Below are 23,033 nucleotides of genomic sequence, written 5' to 3' on the forward strand. Positions count from 1 at the left end.
GCTGTCATGAGAGCCTTTGATTCAAGTGACCACGCACCAGGATTCAAGGACATAGACCTGGGACCAGACTGTCCGCCTGTGCAGAGAAGCTTAGGCTTGAGGTGGAACCTGTCAGTCGACACTTTCAGTTTCCAAATCAACTGTGTAGACAAACCATTCACTAAACGTGGCGTCCTGTCAGTGGTGAATAGCTTATATGACCCACTGGGATTCGTAGCACCAATTACCATACAAGGTAAATCCCTTCTGAGACAGCTTTCCGAAACCGTCAAGGACTGGGATGCCCCACTCCCTCCTGATAAGGTACCAAAATGGGAAACCTGGAAGCAGTCTTTGTGTCCCTTGGACGAGATCCACATACCGAGATGCTATGCCAGAACCTCACTTGCTGCTAGCACTAGGAAGGAACTCCATGTGTTCTCGAATACATCCACGGAGGCCATTGCAGCAGTTGCCTATCTGAAGGTGACGGGACCCGACAATCAAGATTACGTTGGGTTCGTCTTCAGTAAGGCTTAGTTGGCTCCCAAGCCTGATCACACTATTCCCAGGCTTGAACTCTGTGCGACCGTGCTTGCAGTAGAACTCGCAGACTTTATACAGCACGAGCTTGACACCAATATAGACTACGTACAATACCACAGTGACAGTAAGGTTGTCTTAGGTTACATCTACAACCAAACAAGGCGCTTCTACGTGTACGTCAGTAACCGCATTGAGAGAATAAAGAGGTCTTCCAAGCCTGAACAATAGCACTAAATCCCATCTGAACTTAATCCAGCTGACCATGCCACTAGACCTATGTCTATAAGGTCCTTTGCTAACTCTTCTTGGCTTTCAGGTCCTAAATTTCTGTTGAAACAGAAGGGAAGTGGATGTGTCCAGGAAGTCTTCAGCATCCAGGATCCGGATGGCGATCCAGAAGTCCGCTCCGAGGTCAGTGCTTTGGCCACGAACACTAAACCAACCTCCAGCCTCGGTTGCCAACGCTTCGAATGCTTCTCCAATTGGATGAAACTCGTCAGGACTATAGCAAGGTTAGTCCACATTGCGAGATCTTATCACAACTCAAGTGGAGACAAGGACTGTCACGGTTGGCACGTCTGCCATAAACCATTCTCTGCAGAGGATATTTCTCAGTGTGAGTCCCTTATAATACACTATGTCTAGCAGAGTGTATTCAGCACTGTATGGGAATGCCTATACCACAAACAGCAGATCCCTCTGAAAAGCCCCATTGCCCATTTGAATCCAGTAATGGACAGCTTCAGTTTGCTGAGAGTCGGTGGTCGTTTAAATCAAGCCAAGATTGTAGTTTCAGAACTACATCCTTGCATCATTCCCAGTAAACATCATATCACTGATCTACTAATCCGGCTCTTTCTTGAAAGGACCGAACACCAAGGCAGGCAGATCACAGAAGGCATGTTACTGTCTGCAGGACTTTGGATCATAGGTATGAAAAGACACGTAGCAGGATTACTACATCGCTGTGTGCAGTGTCGGAAAACCAAAGGAAAACAGGTACATCAATAAATGGCCGACCTGCCCTCTGACAGACTGAGTGCCGAACCACCTTTCACCTACGTTGGCCTAGATGTCTTTGGGCCATGGATGGTATCTGCACGCAGAACTCGAGGTGGCCACGCCAACAGCAAACGTTGGGCCATACTATTCACTTGCATGAGTGTCCGTGCCGTTCAGGATTGAGGTAAGAGTCTATGGACACATCCAGCCTGATCAATGCTCTCCGGCGTTTTCTAGCGATCAGAGGACCGGTAAAACAGTTAAGGTCTGACTGCGGAAGCAACTTCATTGGTGCATGTCGAAATCTGAATATCAACATCAAGCCAATTCAGGATCAACTGGCAGAAAGAGGTTGCACCTGGATCTTCAATCCTCAGCATAGTTATCACATGGGAGGTTCCTGGGAAAGGATTATCGGGATCTCACGCAACATCCTGAACTCTAAGTTTATGGACGTAAATTCTTCAAGGCTTAAGCATGAGACCTTGGTTACTCTTCTAGCTGAAGTTTCCGCCATAATCAACTCAAGACCACTTGTCCCAGTGTCGATGGATCCCGAAATGCCGACCATTCTTACTACGCCAGCTACTCTTCTCACCCAAAAGACCGGGAACCCGCTAACAGTTAGTGGAGAGTTTACTCACGCAACCACCTACCAGAAACAGTGGAAACGTGCGCAGTACCTCGCTGATTACTTCTGGAACCGGCGGAGAAAGGAGTATCTCGTGATTCTCCAAGGAAAAAGGAAATGGCGACAAAGTAAACCGAACTTGAAAGGAGACGTCGTACTAATGAAAGAACATCAAGCCCGAAGGATCAACTGGCCTATGGGAATCATTACAAAGACTTTCCCTAGTCAAGACGTTAAGGTCCGGAAGGTGGAGCTGAAGGTCCTTAGGAAAGGCGAGCCTAAGACATTTCAGAGGCCAATCCACAAGCTCGTATTGATACTACCAATTGAGGATATTCCGATAGGATGAACCAAAACAAAACAGAACTTACTACATACATACTATATATATACATACTACATACATACTATATATACATACTACATACATACTATATATATATATATATACTACATACATACTACATATATACTACATACATACTACATATATACATACTACTTACATACTACATATATACATACTACATACATACTACATATATACATACTACATACATACTACATACATAATACATACTACATATATACATACTACATACATACTATATATATACATACTACGTACTTACTATATATATATATACATACTACATACATACTATATACAGTGGGGCAAAAAAGTATTTAGTCAGTCAGCAATAGTGCAAGTTCCACCACTTAAAAAGATGAGAGGCGTCTGTAATTTACATCATAGGTAGACCTCAACTATGGGAGACAAACTGAGAAAAAAAATCCAGAAAATCACATTGTCTGTTTTTTTTTCATTTTATTTGCATATTATGGTGGAAAATAAGTATTTGGTCATAAACAAAATTTCATCTCAATACTTTGTGATATATCCTTTGTTGGCAATGACAGAGGTCAAACGTTTTCTGTAAGTCTTCACAAGGTTGCCACACACTGTTGTTGGTATGTTGGCCCATTTCTCCATGCAGATCTCCTCTAGAGCAGTGATGTTTTGGACCTGTCGCTGAGCAACATGGATTTTCAAATCCCTCCAAAGGTTTTCTATGGGGTTGAGATCTGGAGACTGGCTAGGCCACTCCAGGACCTTCATATGCTTCTTACGAAGACACTCCTTTTTTGCCCTGGCAGTGTGCTTGGGATCATTATCATGCTGAAAGACCCATCCACGTTTCATCTTCAATGCCTTTGCTGATAGAAGGAGGTTTGCACTCAAAATCTCACGATACATGGCCCCATTCATTCTGTCATGTACACAGGTCAGTTGTCCTGGTCCCTTTGCAGAGAAACAGCCCCAAAGCATGATGTTGCCACCCCCATACTTCACAGTAGGTATGGTGTTCTTTGGATGCAACTCGGCATTCTGTCTCCTCCAAACATGACGAGTTTTGTATCTACCAAACAGTTCTACTTGGGTTTCATCAGACCATAGGACATTCTCCCAATACTCTTTTGGATAATCCAAATGCTCTCTAGCAAACTTCAGACGGGCCCGAACATGTACTGGCTTAAGCAGGGGGACACATCTGGCACTGCAGGATCTGAGTCACTGGCGGCGTAGTGTGTTACTGATGGTAGCCTTTGTTATGGTGGTCCCAGCTCTATGCAGGTCATTCACTAGGTCCCTCCGTGTGGTTCTGGGATTTTTGCTCACCGTTCTTGTGATCATTTTGACCCCACAGGGTCAGATCTTGCGTGGAGCCCCAGATCGAGGGAGATTATCAGTGGTCTTGTATGTCTTCCATTTTCTTATTATTGCTCCCACAGTTGATTCCATCACACCAAGCTGCTTGCCTATTGCAGATTCAGTCTTCCCAGCCTGGTGCAGGGCTACAGTTTTGTTTCTGGTGTCCTCCGACAGCTCTCTGGTCTTCACCATAGTGGAGTTTGGAGTGTGACTGTGTGAGGTTGTGGACAGGTGTCTTTTATAAACAGGAGCCATTACTACAGGTAATGAGTGGAGGACAGAGGAGCCTCTTACAGAAGAAGTTACAGGTTTGTGAGAGCCAGAAATCCTGCAGGTTTTTATGTGACCAAATACTTATTTTATGCCATAATTTGCAAAATAAATCTTGCCAAATCAGACAAGGTGATTTTCTGGATTTGTTTTCTCATTTTGAGTCTCATAGTTGTGGTCGACCTATGATGTCACTTACAGGCCGCTCTCATCTTTATAAGGGGGAGAACTTGCACAATTGGTGGCTGACTAAATACTTTTTTCCCCACTGTACTGTATGTGCTGTTTTTCTGTGAGGCTCTGGTGCCAGATTCCTGCTGGCCTTAGTATAGTATTTTTCTGTACAGTCATGGCTAAAAGTTTTGAGAATGACACAAATATTATATTTTCACATGATCTGCTGGCCTCTGGTTTTTATGTGTTTGTCAGATGTTTTTATCACATACAGAAATATAATTGCAATCATATTATGAGTAACAAAAGGTTATATTGACAGTTAGAATGAGTTAATGCAGCAAGTCAATATTTGCAGTGTTGACCCTTCTTCTTCAGGACCTCAGCAATTCTCCCTGGCATGCTCTCAATCAACTTCTGGATCAAATCCTGACTGATAGCAGTCCATTCTTGCAAAATCAATGCTTTTATTTTGTCTGAATTTGAAGGTTTTTGTTTGTCCACCCGTCTCTTGATGATTGACCACAAGTTCTCAATGGGATTAAGATTTGGGGAGTTTCCAGGCCATGGTCCCAAAATCTCTATGTTTTGTTCCCTGAGCCATTTAGTTATCACCTTTGCTTTATGGCAAGGTGCGCCATCATGTTGAAAAAGGCATTGTTGATCGCCAAACTGCTCTTGGACGGTTGGGAGAAGTTGCTCTTGGAGGACATTCTGGTACCATTCTTTATTCATGGCTGTGTTTTTAGGCAACACTAAGAGAGAGCCCATTGCCTTGGCTGAGAAGCAACCCCACACATGAATGGTTTCAGGATGCTTGACAGTTGGCATGAGACAAGACTGGTGGTAGCGCTCACCTGGTCTTCTCCGAATAAGCCGTTTTCCAGATGTCCCAAACAATCGAAAAGGGGATTCATCAGAGAAAATGACTTTACCCCAGTCCTCAGCAGTCCACTCCCTGTACCTCTTGCAAAATATCAGTCTGTCCATGATGTTTTATTCTGGAGAGAAGTGGCTTCTTTGCTGCCCTCCTTGAGACCAGGCCTTGCTCCAAGAGTCTCCGCCTCACAGTGCGTGCAGATGCACTCACGCCGCCTGCTGCCATTCCTGAGCAAGCTCTGCACTGCTGGTAGCCCGATCCCGCAGCTGAAACACTTTTAAGAGACGGTCCTGGCGCTTGCTGGTCTTTCTTGGGCGCTCTGGAGCCTTTTTGGCAACAAGGGAACCTCTCTCCTTGAAGTTCTTGATGATGCGATAGATTGTTGACTGAGGTGCAATCTTTCTAGTTGCGATACTCTTCCCTGTTAGGCCATTTTTGTGCAGTGCAATGATGACTGCACGTGTTTCTTTAGAGATAACCATGGATAACAGAAGAGAAACAATGATGCCAAGCACCAGCCTCCTTTTAAAGTGTCCAGTGGTGTCATTCTTACTTAATCATGACAGATTGATCTCCAGCCCTATTCTCATCAACACCCACACCTGTGTTAGTGGAGCAATCACTGAAACGATGTTAGCTGGTCCTTTTAAGGCAGAGCTGCAATGATGTGGAAATGTGTTTTGGGGGATAAAGTTCATTTTCTAGGCAAATATTGACTTTGCAAGCAATTGCTGTTAAGCTGATCACGCTTTATAACATTCTGGAGAATATGCAAATTGCCATTAGAAAAAATGAAGCAGTAGACTTTGTAAAAATTAATATTTGTGTCATTCTCAAAACTTTTGGCCATGACTGTACTTTGTCAATCTGGCAGCCATCTCGTAGACACATTCACATTCTGCCTTCTCTAATGCTGCTGGTGTGGCCTGCTGCTCCCACCGGTCACGGCGATGCTGCCGGCTCCTATCGTTCTCTTTATTCCCGAGGACACACAGTTTGACCTGTGCATGTTATAAAATCTGAAATCACTATTCACAAAAGGAAGGTTCCTAGGTTCTTTTCTTGGTACTACAGGAGGATTTGGCTCCATGTTTCTTGCAGATTCGGCAGTAATCTCTACATATAGCCACACCCTTGCCATTACAGAGCGGCTTGTAAACATCTCCTTCCGCTCAGGTTCTCATCACTATACCCCACATTTTCAATGCTATGCAATGCTTTGTTGCTTATTCTTTTTCTCGATGATGTCCGAGTAGTTGAAGCTGCTTTCTCCTACCTTGTAAATGACACAATACCATTTTGTGACCCAGAATTCTGCACTTGACTTGTACTGTGTATGGCGGAGGTGACGCAGAACCCTCAACAATCATTTTGTCTTTTTGTTTTCAGGTCGCTGAAGCCCAGCACGTCATGCACTTCAATTTCACAGCCTGGCCGGACCACGGCGTCCCAGCCGCCAGTGCAGCTGAGAGTATATTGCAATTTGTCTACATGGTGAGACAGAAAGCCACCAAAACCAAAGGGCCAATTACCGTACACTGCAGGTAACGTAGTGAAGGCCCCGGTTATTACTGAAGCCACCACCTCCCTTACGAGTGAAGTCATTGCCGCTGTGTTAAGTGAAGCCACCACTTCCATTATAATTGAAGCTGTAAGAAAAAGGCCGAGCTCTCTGAACATCTGGAGTTTGCACAGAACATACACTGTTCCTTGGCTTTTTTAGCGTGGCCATATTTATAGTTGTCCAGTATGGAAGCGCATGCAGCCTTTTCCCACTTGGTGGTCCTATACTGTGCAATACACTGTCACAGTCCTCTTCTCAGACCTTAGTAAGATCCATACTCACAACCCTTACTGCCTGGTGGCTTTCCTCAACTCAGAACTCTTCACTCCATTGGCATCACCCAGCAGGTCTAGTGGTGCATTGTACTCCTGTCATAGGTCTCAGGTCTCTCCCCTGCTGCCCTCTAGTATCTGACCTTAGGCCAACTCTTAGTTTCTTTTCAATAAGGCCAACTGCTGTCTGCGAGACACTGGCTCCCAGTACAGCTGGCCATTGTTTGGGGACTACAACAGACATTTTCTCTTGGTTGTTCTGCATTACAACTCTGCAAATGACACTGGATGGAAGGAAACCAGCAGCAAAGTAACTTCTGTTCAACCTCCCTCCGTCTGTCACTCACGCTCTATGATCAGCCTCTCTCTGTCTGTCACCAACACTCTATGCCCTACATCTGTTACTGGCGCCCTGTGATCGGCCTCTCTTGCACTGTCACTGAGGCCCTGTGATCGGCCTCTCTTGCTCTGTCACTGAGGCCCTGTGATCGGCCTCTCTTCCTCTGTCACTGAGGCCCTGTGATCGGCCTCTCTTGCTCTGTCACTGAGGCCCTGTGATCGGCCTCTCTTGCTCTGTCACTGAGGCCCTGTGATCGGCCTCTCTTCCTCTGTCACTGAGGCCCTGTGATCGGCCTCTCTTCCTCTGTCACTGAGGCCCTGTGATCGGCCTCTCTTGCTCTGTCACTGAGGCCCTGTGATCGGCCTCTCTTGCTCTGTCACTGAGGCCCTGTGATCGGCCTCTCTTGCTCTGTCACTGAGGCCCTGTGATCGGCCTCTCTTCCTCTGTCACTGAGACCCTGTGATCGGCCTCTCTTGCTCTGTCACTGAGGCCCTGTGATCGGTGCCTCTTGCTCTGTCACTGAGGCCCTGTGATCGGTGCCTCTTGCTCTGTCACTGAGGCCCTGTGATCGGTGCCTCTTGCTCTGTCACTGAGGCCCTGTGATCGGTGCCTCTTGCTCTGTCACTGATGCCCTGTGATCGGTGCCTCTTGCTCTGTCACTGAGGCCCTGTGATCGGCCTCTCTTGCTGTCACTGAGGCCCTGTGATCGGTGCCTCTTGCTCTGTCACTGAGGCCCTATGATCGGTGCCTCTTGCTCTGTCACTGAGGCCCTGTGATCAGCCTCTCTTGCTCTGTCACTGAGGCCTGTGATCAGCCTCTCTTGCTCTGTCACTGAGGCCCTGTGATCGGTGCCTCTTGCTCTGTCACTGAGGCCCTGTGATCGGCCTCTCTTGCTCTGTCACTGAGGCCCTGTGATCGGCCTCTCTTGCTCTGTCACTGAGGCCCTGTGATCGGCCTCTCTTGCTCTGTCACTGAGGCCCTGTCATCGGCCTCTCTTGCTCTGTCACTGAGGCCCTGTCATCGGCCTCTCTTGCTCTGTCACTGAGGCCCTGTGATCGGCCTCTCTTGCTCTGTCACTGAGGCCCTGTGATCGGCCTCTCTTGCTCTGTCACTGAGGCCCTGTGATCGGCCTCTCTTGCTCTGTCACTGAGGCCCTGTGATCGGCCTCTCTTCCTCTGTCACTGAGACCCTGTGATCGGCCTCTCTTGCTCTGTCACTGAGGCCCTGTGATCGGTGCCTCTTGCTCTGTCACTGAGGCCCTGTGATCGGTGCCTCTTGCTCTGTCACTGAGGCCCTGTGATCGGTGCCTCTTGCTCTGTCACTGAGGTCCTGTGATCGGTGCCTCTTGCTCTGTCACTGATGCCCTGTGATCGGTGCCTCTTGCTCTGTCACTGAGGCCCTGTGATCGGCCTCTCTTGCTGTCACTGAGGCCCTGTGATCGGTGCCTCTTGCTCTGTCACTGAGGCCCTATGATCGGTGCCTCTTGCTCTGTCACTGAGGCCCTGTGATCAGCCTCTCTTGCTCTGTCACTGAGGCCTGTGATCAGCCTCTCTTGCTCTGTCACTGAGGCCCTGTGATCGGCCTCTCTTGCTCTGTCACTGAGGCCCTGTGATCGGCCTCTCTTGCTCTGTCACTGGGGCCCTGTGATCGGCCTCTCTTGCTCTGTCACTGGGGCCCTGTGATCGGTGCCTCTTGCTCTGTCACTGAGGTCCTGTGATCGGTGCCTCTTGCTCTGTCACTGAGGCCTGTGATCAGCCTCTCTTGCTCTGTCACTGAGGCCCTTTGATCGGCCTCTCTTGCTCTGTCACTGAGGCCTGTGATCGGCCTCTCTTGCTCTCTCACTGAGGCCCTGTGATCGGCCTCTCTTGCTCTGTCACTGGGGCCCTGTGATCGGCCTCTCTTGCTCTGTCACTGAGGCCTGTGATCGGCCTCTCTTGCTCTCTCACTGAGGCCTGTGATCGGCCTCTCTTGCTCTCTCACTGAGGCCCTGTGATCGGCCTCTCTTGCTCTGTCACTGAGGCCCTGTGATCGGCCTCTCTTGCTCTGTCACTGAGGCCCTGTGATCGGCCTCTCTTGCTCTGTCACTGAGGCCCTGTGATCGGCCTCTCTTGCTCTGTCACTGAGGCCCTGTCATCGGCCTCTCTTGCTCTGTCGCTGAGGCCCTGTGATCGGCCTCTCTTGCTCTGTCACTGAGGCCCTGTGATCGGCCTCTCTTGCTCTGTCACTGAGGCCCTGTCATCGGCCTCTCTTGCTCTGTCACTGAGGCCCTGTCATCGGCCTCTCTTGCTCTGTCACTGAGGCCCTGTGATCGACCTCTCTTGCTCTGTCACTGAGGCCCTGTGATCGACCTCTCTTGCTCTGTCACTGAGGCATACCTCCCAACTTTTGAAGAAGGCAAAGAGGGACAAAGGCTGCAGTAAATTTTAGGCCACGCCCCTAGCCACACCCATTTTAGTAGTCACACCCATATCCACGCCCCAACCGCACCCATTTAGCACTGCTGATAACACTGTTTCATAAACAATAATTATAAACAAAAAAAAAATGGAGCGCTGTATGGAGCGCTGATGCCCCGCCGCCGATTCTCTGTCCTCCTGCGGAGTCCCAAACGATTACCTCCTCCTGAGGTGACATGCTATAAGCTGACCGCCGGAAATGAGGTCTGCAGTCATTTCCAGCGGTCAGCTTACAGCACGTCACTTCCGGTGGAACGTGATGGGCGGCGCAGAGCACAGTCAGTGGCGTAGCAACTGTTTGTGGCGCCCGGGGCGGTCGAAAAATTTGCCGCCCCTTTGGTCATTGATAATCCGGAAGCATCCGAAGAGCCCACACTACACTCAAAGATCTAATTTTTAGTCTGCTGCTAACTCTGCTGTTATTATTTCTAAATTTCTAGACTTTCATCTTCTTGCAGTTCTCTCTCTCTCTATATATATATATATATTAGCTTGATGACCCTACTGAACCTCCACCACTGCCCTGCCGAGAGCCGCACCATAAAACAGTGTAAGGAGAGCCACGTGTCCTCCCCCTGCACAGACCCACAGTACACCCCCTACAGAGCCCTCATGTCCTCCCCTGCACAGCCCCTCCATGTCCTCCCCTGCACAGCCCCCCATGTCCTCCCCTACACAGCCTCCCCATGTACCCCCCCTGCACAGCCCCCCATGTACCCCCCCTGCACAGCCCCCCATGTACCCCCCCAGCACAGCCCCCCCATGTCCTCCCCTACAAAGCCTCCCCATGTACCCCCCTGTACAGCCCCCCCATGTCCCTCCTACAGAGCCCCCATGTTCTCCCATACACACCATGTCCTCCCCTGCACTGCCCCCCCATGTCCTCCTCTGCACAGCCCCCCAATGTCCTCCCCTACAGAGGCACCCCCATGTCCTCTCCCTACAGAGGCACCACCATGTCCTCTCCCTACAGAACCCCCCATGTCCTCCCCTGCACAGCCTCGCCATGGCCACCTATCTGCACAACCCCCCAATTCCCAGTATCCCTCCTCCCGCCCTCACCTGCCGATTGCCGGCTCCGTTCAGCAGCGGCGTGCTCTCCCCGGCCTCCTCCAGCTGCTCCCGGCCGGACCACGACACCCTGTTGGCCACATGCTCCGGGCTGTGCGGCTGCTCCGCTCGCTATTTGGGCATATGACAGCCGGAGCGTCGGCAGATCCCACGGTCATGTGACTGCCAATCTACAGCGCTGCAGCAGGGTCATACCAGGAACGCGCGCCCGAGGCATGACGGGTAATGTAGTCATATAGTGTTACCTTAACAACACGGCTGCTGGGGCCTTTCCTAAAAGCAGCTGAGGAACCACTGTCATGCTGCCTCGCCGCCCCCACACACATGCCGCCTGGGGCGGACCGCCCCCCCACGCTACGCCACTGAGCACAGTGCTGTATTTTGCGGGCAAACACCGGCCACCGTGACTGCGGGATAGATAGCTTCCCGGCCGGGACGGCGGGCTACGGCCCCGAAATCGGGACTGTCCCGCAGGAATCGGGAGTGTTGGGACCTATGCTGAGGCCCTGTGATCGGCGTCTCTTGCTCTGTCACTGAGGCCCTGTGATCAACCTCTCTTGCTCTGTCACTGGGGCCCTGTGATCAACCTCTCTTGCTCTGTCACTGAGGCCCTGTGATCGGCCTCTCTTGCTCTGTCACTGAGGCGCTGTCATCGGCCTCTCTTGCTCTGTCACTGAGGCCCTGTGATCGGCCTCTCTTGCTCTGTCACTGAGGCGCTGTGATCGACCTCTCTTGCTCTGTCACTGAGGCCCTGTGATCAACCTCTCTTGCTCTGTCACTGGGGCCCTGTGATCAACCTCTCTTGCTCTGTCACTGGGGCCCTGTGATCAACCTCTCTTGCTCTGTCACTGAGGCCCTGTGATCAACCTCTCTTGCTCTGTCACTGGGGCCCTGTGATCAACCTCTCTTGCTCTGTCACTGAGGCCCTGTGATCGGCCTCTCTTGCTCTGTCACTGAGGCGCTGTCATCGGCCTCTCTTGCTCTGTCACTGAGGCCCTGTGATCGGCCTCTCTTGCTCTGTCACTGAGGCGCTGTGATCAACCTCTCTTGCTCTGTCACTGGGGCCCTGTGATCAACCTCTCTTGCTCTGTCACTGGGGCCCTGTGATCAACCTCTCTTGCACTGTCACTGGGGCCCTGTGATCAACCTCTCTTGCTCTGTCACGGGGCCCTGTGATCAACCTCTCTTGCTCTGTCACTGAGGCCCTGTGATCGGCCTCTCTTGCTCTGTCACTGAGGCGCTGTGATCGGCCTCTCTTGCTCTGTCACTGAGGCCCTGTGATCAACCTCTCTTGCTCTGTCACTGAGGCCCTGTGATCGACCTCTCTTGCTCTGTCACTGGGGCCCTGTGATCAACCTCTCTTGCTCTGTCACTGGGGCCCTGTGATCAACCTCTCTTGCTCTGTCACTGAGGCCCTGTGATCGGCCTCTCTTGCTCTGTCACTGAGGCGCTGTGATCGGCCTCTCTTGCTCTGTCACTGAGGCACTGTGATCAACCTCTCTTGCTCTGTCACTGAGGCCCTGTGATCGGCCTCTCTTGCTCTGTCACTGAGGCCCTGTGATCGGCCTCTCTTGCTCTGTCACTGAGGCGCTGTCATCGGCCTCTCTTGCTCTGTCACTGAGGCCCTGTGATCGGCCTCTCTTGCTCTGTCACTGAGGCCCTGTGATCAACCTCTCTTGCACTGTCACTGAGGCCCTGTGATCAACCTCTCTTGCACTGTCACTGAGGCGCTGTGATCGGCCTCTCTTGCTCTGTCACTGAGGCGCTGTGATCGGCCTCTCTTGCACTGTCACTGAGGCCCTGTGATCAACCTCTCTTGCACTGTCACTGAGGCCCTGTGATCAACCTCTCTTGCTCTGTCACTGAGGCGCTGTGATCGGCCTCTCTTGCTCTGTCACTGAGGCGCTGTGATCGGCCTCTCTTGCACTGTCACTGAGGCCCTGTGATCAACCTCTCTTGCACTGTCACTGAGGCCCTGTGATCGGCCTCTCTTGCTTTGTCACTGAGGCGCTGTGATCGGCCTCTCTTGCTCTGTCACTGAGGCCCTGTGATCAACCTCTCTTGCTCTGTCACTGAGGCCCTGTGATCGGCCTCTCTTGCTCTGTCACTGAGGCCCTGTGATCGGCCTCTCTTGCTCTGTCACTGAGGCGCTGTGATCGGCCTCTCTTGCTCTGTCCCTGGGGCCCTGTGATAGGCCTCTCTTGCTCTGTCACTGAGGCCCTGTGATCGGCCTCTCTTGCTCTGTCACTGAGGCCCTGTGATCGGCCTCTCTTGCTCTGTCACTGAGGCCCTGTGATCGGCCTCTCTTGCTCTGTCACTGAGGCCCTGTGATCGGCCTCTCTTGCTCTGTCACTGAGGCCCTGTGATCAGCCTCTCTTGCTCTGTCACTGAGGCCCTGTGATCGGCCTCTCTTGCTCTGTCACTGAGGCCCTGTGATCGGCCTCTCTTGCTCTGTCACTGAGGCCCTGTGATCGGCCTCTCTTGCTCTGTCACTGAGGCGCTGTGATCGGCCTCTCTTGCTCTGTCACTGAGGCCCTGTGATCGGCCTCTCTTGCTCTGTCACTGAGGCGCTGTGATCGGCCTCTCTTGCTCTGTCACTGAGGCCCTGTCATCGGCCTCTCTTGCTCTGTCACTGAGGCGCTGCGATCGGCCTCTCTTGCTCTGTCACTGAGGCCCTGCGATCGGCCTCTCTTGCTCTGTCACTGAGGCCCTGTGATCGGCCTCTCTTGCTCTGTCACTGAGGCGCTGTGATCGGCCTCTCTTGCTCTGTCACTGAGGCCCTGTCATCGGCCTCTCTTGCTCTGTCACTGAGGCCCTGTCATCGGCCTCTCTTGCTCTATCACTGAGGCCCTGTGATCGGCCTCTCTTGCTCTGTCACTGAGGCCCTGTGATCGGCCTCTCTTGCTCTGTCACTGAGGCGCTGTGATCGGCCTCTCTTGCTCTGTCACTGAGGCGCTGTGATCGGCCTCTCTTGCTCTGTCACTGAGGCCCTGTGATCGGCCTCTCTTGCTCTGTCACTGAGGCCCTGTGATCGGCCTCTCTTGCTCTGTCACTGAGGCCCTGTGATCGGCCTCTCTTGCTCTGTCACTGAGGCCCTGTGATCGGCCTCTCTTGCTCTGTCACTGAGGCCCTGTGATCGGCCTCTCTTGCTCTGTCACTGAGGCCCTGTCATCGGCCTCTCTTGCTCTGTCACTGAGGCCCTGTGATCGGCCTCTCTTGCTCTGTCACTGAGGCGCTGTGATCGGCCTCTCTTGCTCTGTCACTGAGGCCCTGTGATCGGCCTCTCTTGCTCTGTCACTGAGGCGCTGTGATCGGCCTCTCTTGCTCTGTCACTGAGGCCCTGTCATCGGCCTCTCTTGCTCTGTCACTGAGGCGCTGTGATCGGCCTCTCTTGCTCTGTCACTGAGGCCCTGTGATCGGCCTCTCTTGCTCTGTCACTGAGGCCCTGTGATCGGCCTCTCTTGCTCTGTCACTGAGGCGCTGTGATCGGCCTCTCTTGCTCTGTCACTGAGGCCCTGTCATCGGCCTCTCTTGCTCTGTCACTGAGGCCCTGTGATCGGCCTCTCTTGCTCTGTCACTGAGGCCCTGTGATCGGCCTCTCTTGCTCTGTCACTGAGGCCCTGTGATCGGCCTCTCTTGCTCTGTCACTGAGGCCCTGTGATCGGCCTCTCTTGCTCTGTCACTGAGGCCCTGTGATCGGCCTCTCTTCCTCTGTCACTGAGGCCCTGTGATCGGCCTCTCTTCCTCTGTCACTGAGGCCCTGTGATCGGCCTCTCTTGCTCTGTCACTGAGGCCCTGTCATCGGCCTCTCTTGCTCTGTCACTGAGGCCCTGTCATCGGCCTCTCTTGCTCTGTCACTGAGGCCCTGTGATCGGCCTCTCTTGCTCTGTCACTGAGGCCCTGTGATCGGCCTCTCTTGCTCTGTCACTGAGGCCCTGTGATCGGCCTCTCTTGCTCTGTCACTGAGGCCCTGTCATCGGCCTCTCTTGCTCTGTCACTGAGGCCCTGTGATCGGCCTCTCTTGCTCTGTCACTGAGGCCCTGTGATCGGCCTCTCTTGCTCTGTCACTGAGGCCCTGTCATCGGCCTCTCTTGCTCTGTCACTGAGGCCCTGTCATCGGCCTCTCTTGCTCTGTCACTGAGGCCCTGTGATCGGCCTCTCTTGCTCTGTCACTGAGGCCCTGTGATCGGCCTCTCTTGCTCTGTCACTGAGGCCCTGTGATCGGCCTCTCTTGCTCTGTCACTGAGGCCCTGTCATCGGCCTCTCTTGCTCTGTCACTGAGGCCCTGTGATCGGCCTCTCTTGCTCTGTCACTGAGGCCCTGTGATCGGCCTCTCTTGCTCTGTCACTGAGGCCCTGTCATCGGCCTCTCTTGCTCTGTCACTGAGGCCCTGTGATCGGCCTCTCTTGCTCTGTCACTGAGGCCCTGTGATCGGCCTCTCTTGCTCTGTCACTGAGGCCCTGTGATCGGCCTCTCTTGCTCTGTCACTGAGGCCCTGTGATCGGCCTCTCTTGCTCTGTCACTGAGGCCCTGTGATCGGCCTCTCTTGCTCTGTCACTGAGGCCCTGTGATCGGCCTCTCTTGCTCTGTCACTGAGGCCCTGTCATCGGCCTCTCTTGCTCTGTCACTGAGGCCCTGTGATCGGCCTCTCTTGCTCTGTCACTGAGGCCCTGTCATCGGCCTCTCTTGCTCTGTCACTGAGGCCCTGTGATCGGCCTCTCTTGCTCTGTCACTGAGGCCCTGTCATCGGCCTCTCTTGCTCTGTCACTGAGGCCCTGTGATCGGCCTCTCTTGCTCTGTCACTGAGGCCCTGTGATCGGCCTCTCTTGCTCTGTCACTGAGGCCCTGTGATCGGCCTCTCTTGCTCTGTCACTGAGGCCCTGTGATCGGCCTCTCTTGCTCTGTCACTGAGGCCCTGTGATCGGCCTCTCTTGCTCTGTCACTGAGGCCCTGTGATCGGCCTCTCTTGCTCTGTCACTGAGGCCCTGTGATCGGCCTCTCTTGCTCTGTCACTGAGGCCCTGTGATCGGCCTCTCTTGCTCTGTCACTGAGGCCCTGTGATCGGCCTCTCTTGCTCTGTCACTGAGGCCCTGTGATCGGCCTCTCTTGCTCTGTCACTGAGGCCCTGTGATCGGCCTCTCTTGCTCTGTCACTGAGGCCCTGTGATCGGCCTCTCTTGCTCTGTCACTGAGGCCCTGTGATCGGCCTCTCTTGCTCTGTCACTGAGGCCCTGTGATCGGCCTCTCTTGCTCTGTCACTGAGGCCCTGTGATCGGCCTCTCTTGCTCTGTCACTGAGGCCCTGTGATCGGCCTCTCTTGCTCTGTCACTGAGGCCCTGTGATCGGCCTCTCTTGCTCTGTCACTGAGGCCCTGTGATCGGCCTCTCTTGCTCTGTCACTGAGGCCCTGTCATCGGCCTCTCTTGCTCTGTCACTGAGGCCCTGTGATCGGCCTCTCTTGCTCTGTCACTGAGGCCCTGTCATCGGCCTCTCTTGCTCTGTCACTGAGGCGCTGTGATCGGCCTCTCTTGCTCTGTCACTGAGGCCCTGTGATCGGCCTCTCTTGCTCTGTCACTGAGGCCCTGTCATCGGCCTCTCTTGCTCTGTCACTGAGGCCCTGTCATCGGCCTCTCTTGCTCTGTCACTGAGGCCCTGTCATCGGCCTCTCTTGCTCTGTCACTGAGGCCCTGTCATCGGCCTCTCTTGCTCTGTCACTGAGGCCCTGTCATCGGCCTCTCTTGCTCTGTCACTGAGGCCCTGTGATCGGCCTCTCTTGCTCTGTCACTGAGGCCCTGTGATCGGCCTCTCTTGCTCTGTCACTGAGGCCCTGTCATCGGCCTCTCTTGCTCTGTCACTGAGGCCCTGTCATCGGCCTCTCTTGCTCTGTCACTGAGGCCCTGTGATCGGCCTCTCTTGCTCTGTCACTGTGGCGCTGTGATCGGCCTCTCTTGCTCTGTCCCTGGGGCCCTGTGATCGGCCTCTCTTGCTCTGTCACTGAGGCCCTGTGATCGGCCTCTCTTGCTCTGTCATTGAGGCCCTGTCATCGGCCTCTCTTGCTCTGTCACTGAGGCCCTGTCATCGGCCTCTCTTGCTCTGTCACTGAGGCCCTGTGATCGGCCTCTCTTGCTCTGTCACTGAGGCCCTGTGATCGGCCTCTCTTGCTCTGTCACTGAGGCCCTGTGATCGGCCTCTCTTGCTCTGTCACTGAGGCCCTGTGATCGGCCTCTCTTGCTCTGTCACTGGGGCCCTGTGATCGGCCTCTCTTGCTCTGTCACTGAGGCCCTGTCATCGGCCTCTCTTGCTCTGTCACTGAGGCCCTGTCATCGGCCTCTCTTGCTCTGTCACTGAGGCCCTGTCATCGGCCTCTCTTGCTCTGTCACTGAGGCCCTGTCATCGGCCTCTCTTGCTCTGTCACTGAGGCCCTGTCATCGGCCTCTCTTGCTCTGTCATTGACACCCTGACTTGACAACATGACAGCCCCACAGACTCACATCAGACACGGAATGCAGAGCTAGAAATCAGCAATGAATATAAGGATGGACTCCCCAAACCTCCCAGGTGATCACCGTCCTCGGCAGAAGAAAGGCCTAAAGAGCAACACAGTGCAGAATTATAGGAGCATCATGCCCAAACTAAAGCAAGAGGGTGGCTGGAATCCTCCTTCACCTTCTCACAAAACATCCCCCCACCATTACAAGTGAAGTCACCCCAAGTTTGGATAGGGGAGACAAGATAACAATGAGGTCTGTGCCTGTCCATTAATTTTCTAGGAACTTGTAGCAAGTCTGAACAATCAGAGCTGCACTGTAAAGCATGGTGAAATGTAGCAGCGTCTTTATCTACATGGATGTCCACTTTTTGAATCATTATTGGCACATTTCCATCCTGTTGTTTTCTAGCGCTGGTGTTGGACGGACGGGAACATTTATCGCCTTGGATCGCCTCATGCAGCACATACGAGATCATGAGTTTGTAGATGTATTAGGCCTTGTAGGAGAACTGCGCTCTTTCAGGATGTCTATGGTACAGACAGAGGTTCGTATATACTGGACTGTAAATCTAAAATGTATATCTATAATGAATGTCTATCGAATGTTCTATGTCTTGCTCAGTGGTGGTCGGGCTCGGCCTCCTCATCTCGGTCGTGTCTCTGAGCATTAAACACCTTGTACTTCTGTGTCTTACTCAATGGTGGTCAGTACAGTTAGATATAGCCGGGATAACACTTGTGCCCACGGTACAGTTAGATATAGCCAGGATAACACTTGTGCCCACGGTACAGTTAGATATAGCCAGGATAACACTTGTGCCCACGGTACAGTTAGATATAGCCAGGATAACACTTGTGCCCACGGTACAGTTAGATGTAGCCGGGATAACACTTGTGCCCACGGTACAGTTAGATATAGCCGGGATAACAATTGTGCCCATGGTACAGTTGGATATAGACGGGATAACACTTGTGCCCACGGTACAGTTGGATATAGACGGGATAACACTTGTGCCCACGGTACAGTTGGATGTAGACGGATAACACTTGTGCCCACGGTACAGTTGGATGTAGCCGGGATAACACTTGTACCCACGGTACAGATGTAGCCGGGATAACACTTGTGCCCACGGTACAGTTGGTTGTAGCCGGGATAACACTTGTGCCCACGGTACAGTTAGATATAGCCGGGATAACACTTGTGCCCACGGTACAGTTAGATATAGCCGGGATAACACTTGTGCCCACGGTACAGTTAGATATGGCCGGGATAACACTTGTGCCCACGGTACAGTTGGATATAGACGGGATAACACTTGTGCCCACGGTACAGTTGGATATAGACGGGATAACACTTGTGCCCACGGTACAGTTGGATGTAGACGGATAACACTTGTGCCCACGGTACAGTTGGATGTAGCCGGGATAACACTTGTACCCACGGTACAGATGTAGCCGGGATAACACTTGTGCCCACGGTACAGTTGGATGTAGTCAGGATAACACTTCTGCCCATGGTACGGTTGGATGTAGCCGGGATAACACTTGTGCCCACGGTACAGTTGGTTGTAGCCGGGATAACACTTGTGCCCACGGTACAGTTGGATGTAGCCGGGATAACACTTGTGCCCACGGTACAGTTGGATGTAGCTGGGATAACACTTGTGCCCACGGTACAGTTAGATATAGCCGGGATAACACTTGTGCCCACGGTACAGTTGGATGTAGCCGGGATAATACTTGTGCCCACGGTACAGTTGGATGTAGCCGGGGTAACACTTGTGCCCACGGTACAGTTGGATGTAGCCGGGATAACACTTGTGCCCATGGTACATTTGGATGTAGCCGGGATAACACTTGTGCCCACGGTACAGTTGGATGTAGCCGGGATAACACTTGTGCCCACGGTACAGTTGGTTGTAGCCGGGATAACACTTGTGCCCACGGTACAGTTGGATGTAGCCGGGATAACACTTGTGCCCACGGTACAGTTAGATATAGCCGGGATAACACTTGTGCCCACGGTACAGTTAGATATAGCCGGGATAACACTTGTGCCCACGGTACAGTTGGATATAGACGGGATAACACTTGTGCCCACGGTACAGTTAGATATAGCCGGGATAACACTTGTGCCCACGGTACAGTTGGATGTAGACGGATAACACTTGTGCCCACGGTACAGTTGGATGTAGCCGGGATAACACTTGTACCCACGGTACAGATGTAGCCGGGATAACACTTGTGCCCACGGTACAGTTGGATGTAGTCAGGATAACACTTCTGCCCATGGTACGGCTGGATGTAGCTGTGATAACACTTGTGCCCACGGTACAGTTGGTTGTAGCCGGGATAACACTTGTGCCCATGGTACAGTTGGATGTAGCCGGGATAACACTTGTGCCCACGGTACAGTTGGATGTAGCTGGGATAACACTTGTGCCCACGGTACAGTTAGATATAGCCGGGATAACACTTGTGCCCACGGTACAGTTGGATGTAGCCGGGATAATACTTTGGCCCACGGTACAGTTGGATGTAGCCGGGATAACACTTGTGCCCATGGTACATTTGGATGTAGCCGGGATAACACTTGTGCCCACGGTACAGTTGGATGTAGCCGGGATAACACTTGTGCCCACGGTACAGTTGGATGTAGCCGGGATAACACTTGTGCCCACGGTACAGTTGGATGTAACCGGGATAACACTTGTGCCCACGGTACAGTTGGATGTAGCCGAGATAACACTTGTGCCCACGGTACAGTTGGATGTAGCCGGGATAACACTTGTGCCCCCGGTACAGTTGGAAATAGCCGGGATAACACTTGTGCCCACGGTACAGTTGGATATAGTCGGGATAACACTTGTGCCCACGGTACAGTTAGATATAGCCGGGATAACACTTGTGCCCACGGTACAGTTGGATGTAGCCGTGATAACACTTGTGCCCACGCTACAGTTGGATGTAGCCGGGATAACACTTGTGCCCCCGATACAGATGTAGCCGGGATAACACTTGTGCCCATGGTACAGTTGGATGTAGACGGGATAACACTTGTGCTCACGGTACAGTTGGATGTAGCCGGGATAACACTTGTGCCCCCGGTACAGATGTAGCCGGGATAACACTTGTGCTCACGGTACAGTTGGATGTAGTCGGAATAACACTTGTGCCCATGGTACAGTTGGATGTAGCTGTGATAACACTTGCGCCCATGGTACAGTTGGATGTAGCTGTGATAACACTTGTGCCCACGGTACAGTTGGATGTAGCTGTGATAACACTTGTGCCCACGGTACAGTTGGATGTAGCTGTGATAACACTTGCGCCCATGGTACAGTTGGATGTAGCTGTGATAACACTTGTGCCCACGGTACAGTTGGATGTAGCTGTGATAACACTTGCGCCCACGGTACAGTTGGATGTAGCCGGGATAACACTTGTGCCCACGGTACAGTTGGATATAGCCGGGATAACACTTGTGCCCACGGTACAGTTAGATATACCCGGGATAACACTTGTGCCCACGGTACAGTTGGATGTAGCCGGGATAACACTTGTGCCCACGGTACAGTTGGATGTAGCTGGGATAACACTTGTGCCCACGGTACAGTTGGATGTAGCTGTGATAACACTTGTGCCCACGGTACAGTTGGATGTAGCTGTGATAACACTTGTGCCCACGGTACAGTTGGATGTAGCCGGGATAACACTTGTGCCCACGGTACAGTTGGATATAGCCGGGATAACACTTGTGCCCACGGTACAGTTAGATATACCCGGGATAACACTTGTGCCCACGGTACAGTTGGATGTAGCCGGGATAACACTTGTGCCCACGGTACAGTTGGATGTAGCTGGGATAACACTTGTGCCCACGGTACAGTTAGATATAGCCGGGATAACACTTGTGCCCACGGTACAGTTGGATGTAGCCGGGATAATACTTGTGCCCACGGTACAGTTGGATGTAGCCGGGATAACACTTGTGCCCACGGTACAGTTGGATGTAGCCGGGATAACACTTGTGCCCACGGTACATTTGGATGTAGCCGGGATAACACTTGTGCCCACGGTACAGTTGGATGTAGCCGGGATAACACTTGTGCCCACGGCACAGTTGGATGTAGCCGGGATAACACTTGTGCCCATGGTACAGTTGGATGTAGCCGAGATAACACTTGTGCCCACGGTACAGTTGGATGTAGCCGGGATAACACTTGTGCCCCCGGTACAGTTGAAAATAGCCGGGATAACACTTGTGCCCACGGTACAGTTGGATAGAGTCGGGATAACACTTGTGCCCATGGTACAGTTGGATATACCCGGGATAACACTTGTGCCCACGGTACAGTTGGATATAGCCGGGATAACACTTGTGCCCACGGTACAGTTGGATGTAGCCGGGATAACACTTGTGCCCACGGTACAGTTGGATGTAGCTGGGATAACACCTGTGCCCACGGTACAGTTAGATATAGCCGGGATAACACTTGTGCCCACGGTACAGTTGGATGTAGCCGGGATAATACTTGTGCCCACGGTACAGTTGGATGTAGCCGGGATAACACTTGTGCCCACGGTACAGTTGGATGTAGCCGGGATAACACTTGTGCCCATGGTACATTTGGATGTAGCCGGGATAACACTTGTGCCCACGGTACAGTTGGATGTAGCCGGGATAACACTTGTGCCCACGGCACAGTTGGATGTAGCCGGGATAACACTTGTGCCCATGGTACAGTTGGATGTAGCCGAGATAACACTTGTGCCCACGGTACAGTTGGATGTAGCCGGGATAACACTTGTGCCCCCGGTACAGTTGGAAATAGCCGGGATAACACTTGTGCCCACGGTACAGTTGGATGTAGCCGGGATAACACTTGTGCCCACGGTACAGTTGGATATAGCCGGGATAACACTTGTGCCCACGGTACAGTTGGATGTAGCCGCGATAACACTTGTGCCCACACTACAGTTGGATGTAGCCGGGATAACACTTGTGCCCCGATACAGATGTAGCCGGGATAACACTTGTGCCCACTGTACAGTTGGATGTAGACGGGATAACACTTGTGCCCATGGTACAGTTGGATGTAGACGGGATAACACTTGTGCTCACGGTACAGTTGGATGTAGCCGGGATAACACTTGTGCCCCCGGTACAGATGTAGCCGGGATAACACTTGTGCTCACGGTACAGTTGGATGTAGTCGGAATAACACTTGTGCCCCGATACAGATGTAGCCGGGATAACACTTGTGCCCACGGTACAGTTGGATGTAGCTGTGATAACACTTGTGCCCACGGTACAGTTGGATGTAGCCGGGATAACACTTGTGCCCACGGTACAGTTGGATATAGCCGGGATAACACTTGTTCCCATGGTACTGTTGGATATAGCCGGGATAACACTTGTGCCCACGGTACAGTTGTATATAGTCGGGATAACACTTGTGCCCACGGTACAGTTAGATATACCCGGGATAACACTTGTGCCCACGGTACAGTTGGATGTAGCCGGGATAACACTTGTGCCCACGGTACAGTTGGATGTAGCCGGGATAACACTTGTGCCCACGCTACAGTTGGATGTAGCCGGGATAACACTTGTGCCCACGGTACAGTTGGATGTAGCTGGGA

At 52.3% G+C, this 23,033-nt stretch overlaps 1 protein-coding gene across 10 annotated transcripts in view; it reads left to right on the top strand.

Annotated features, from left to right (window-relative positions):
* The window catches only part of PTPRO (protein tyrosine phosphatase receptor type O), a 570,099-nt gene that overhangs the window by 526,114 nt on the left and 20,952 nt on the right, over positions 1-23,033 (top strand). For all 10 annotated transcript variants that reach the window (XM_073564603.1, XM_073564604.1, XM_073564609.1 and 7 more), the window contains 2 exons: positions 6,586-6,740; positions 17,797-17,932. In XM_073564603.1, coding sequence (XP_073420704.1) covers positions 6,586-6,740; positions 17,797-17,932 — 291 coding nt within the window. The remainder of the gene's footprint in view (positions 1-6,585; positions 6,741-17,796; positions 17,933-23,033) is intronic.

The sequence above is a fragment of the Dendrobates tinctorius genome, unplaced genomic scaffold (assembly GCF_039654945.1).
Source record: "Dendrobates tinctorius isolate UK_male_01 unplaced genomic scaffold, ASM3965494v1 ptg000464l, whole genome shotgun sequence".
NCBI classification, from domain to species: Eukaryota; Metazoa; Chordata; class Amphibia; order Anura; family Dendrobatidae; genus Dendrobates; species Dendrobates tinctorius.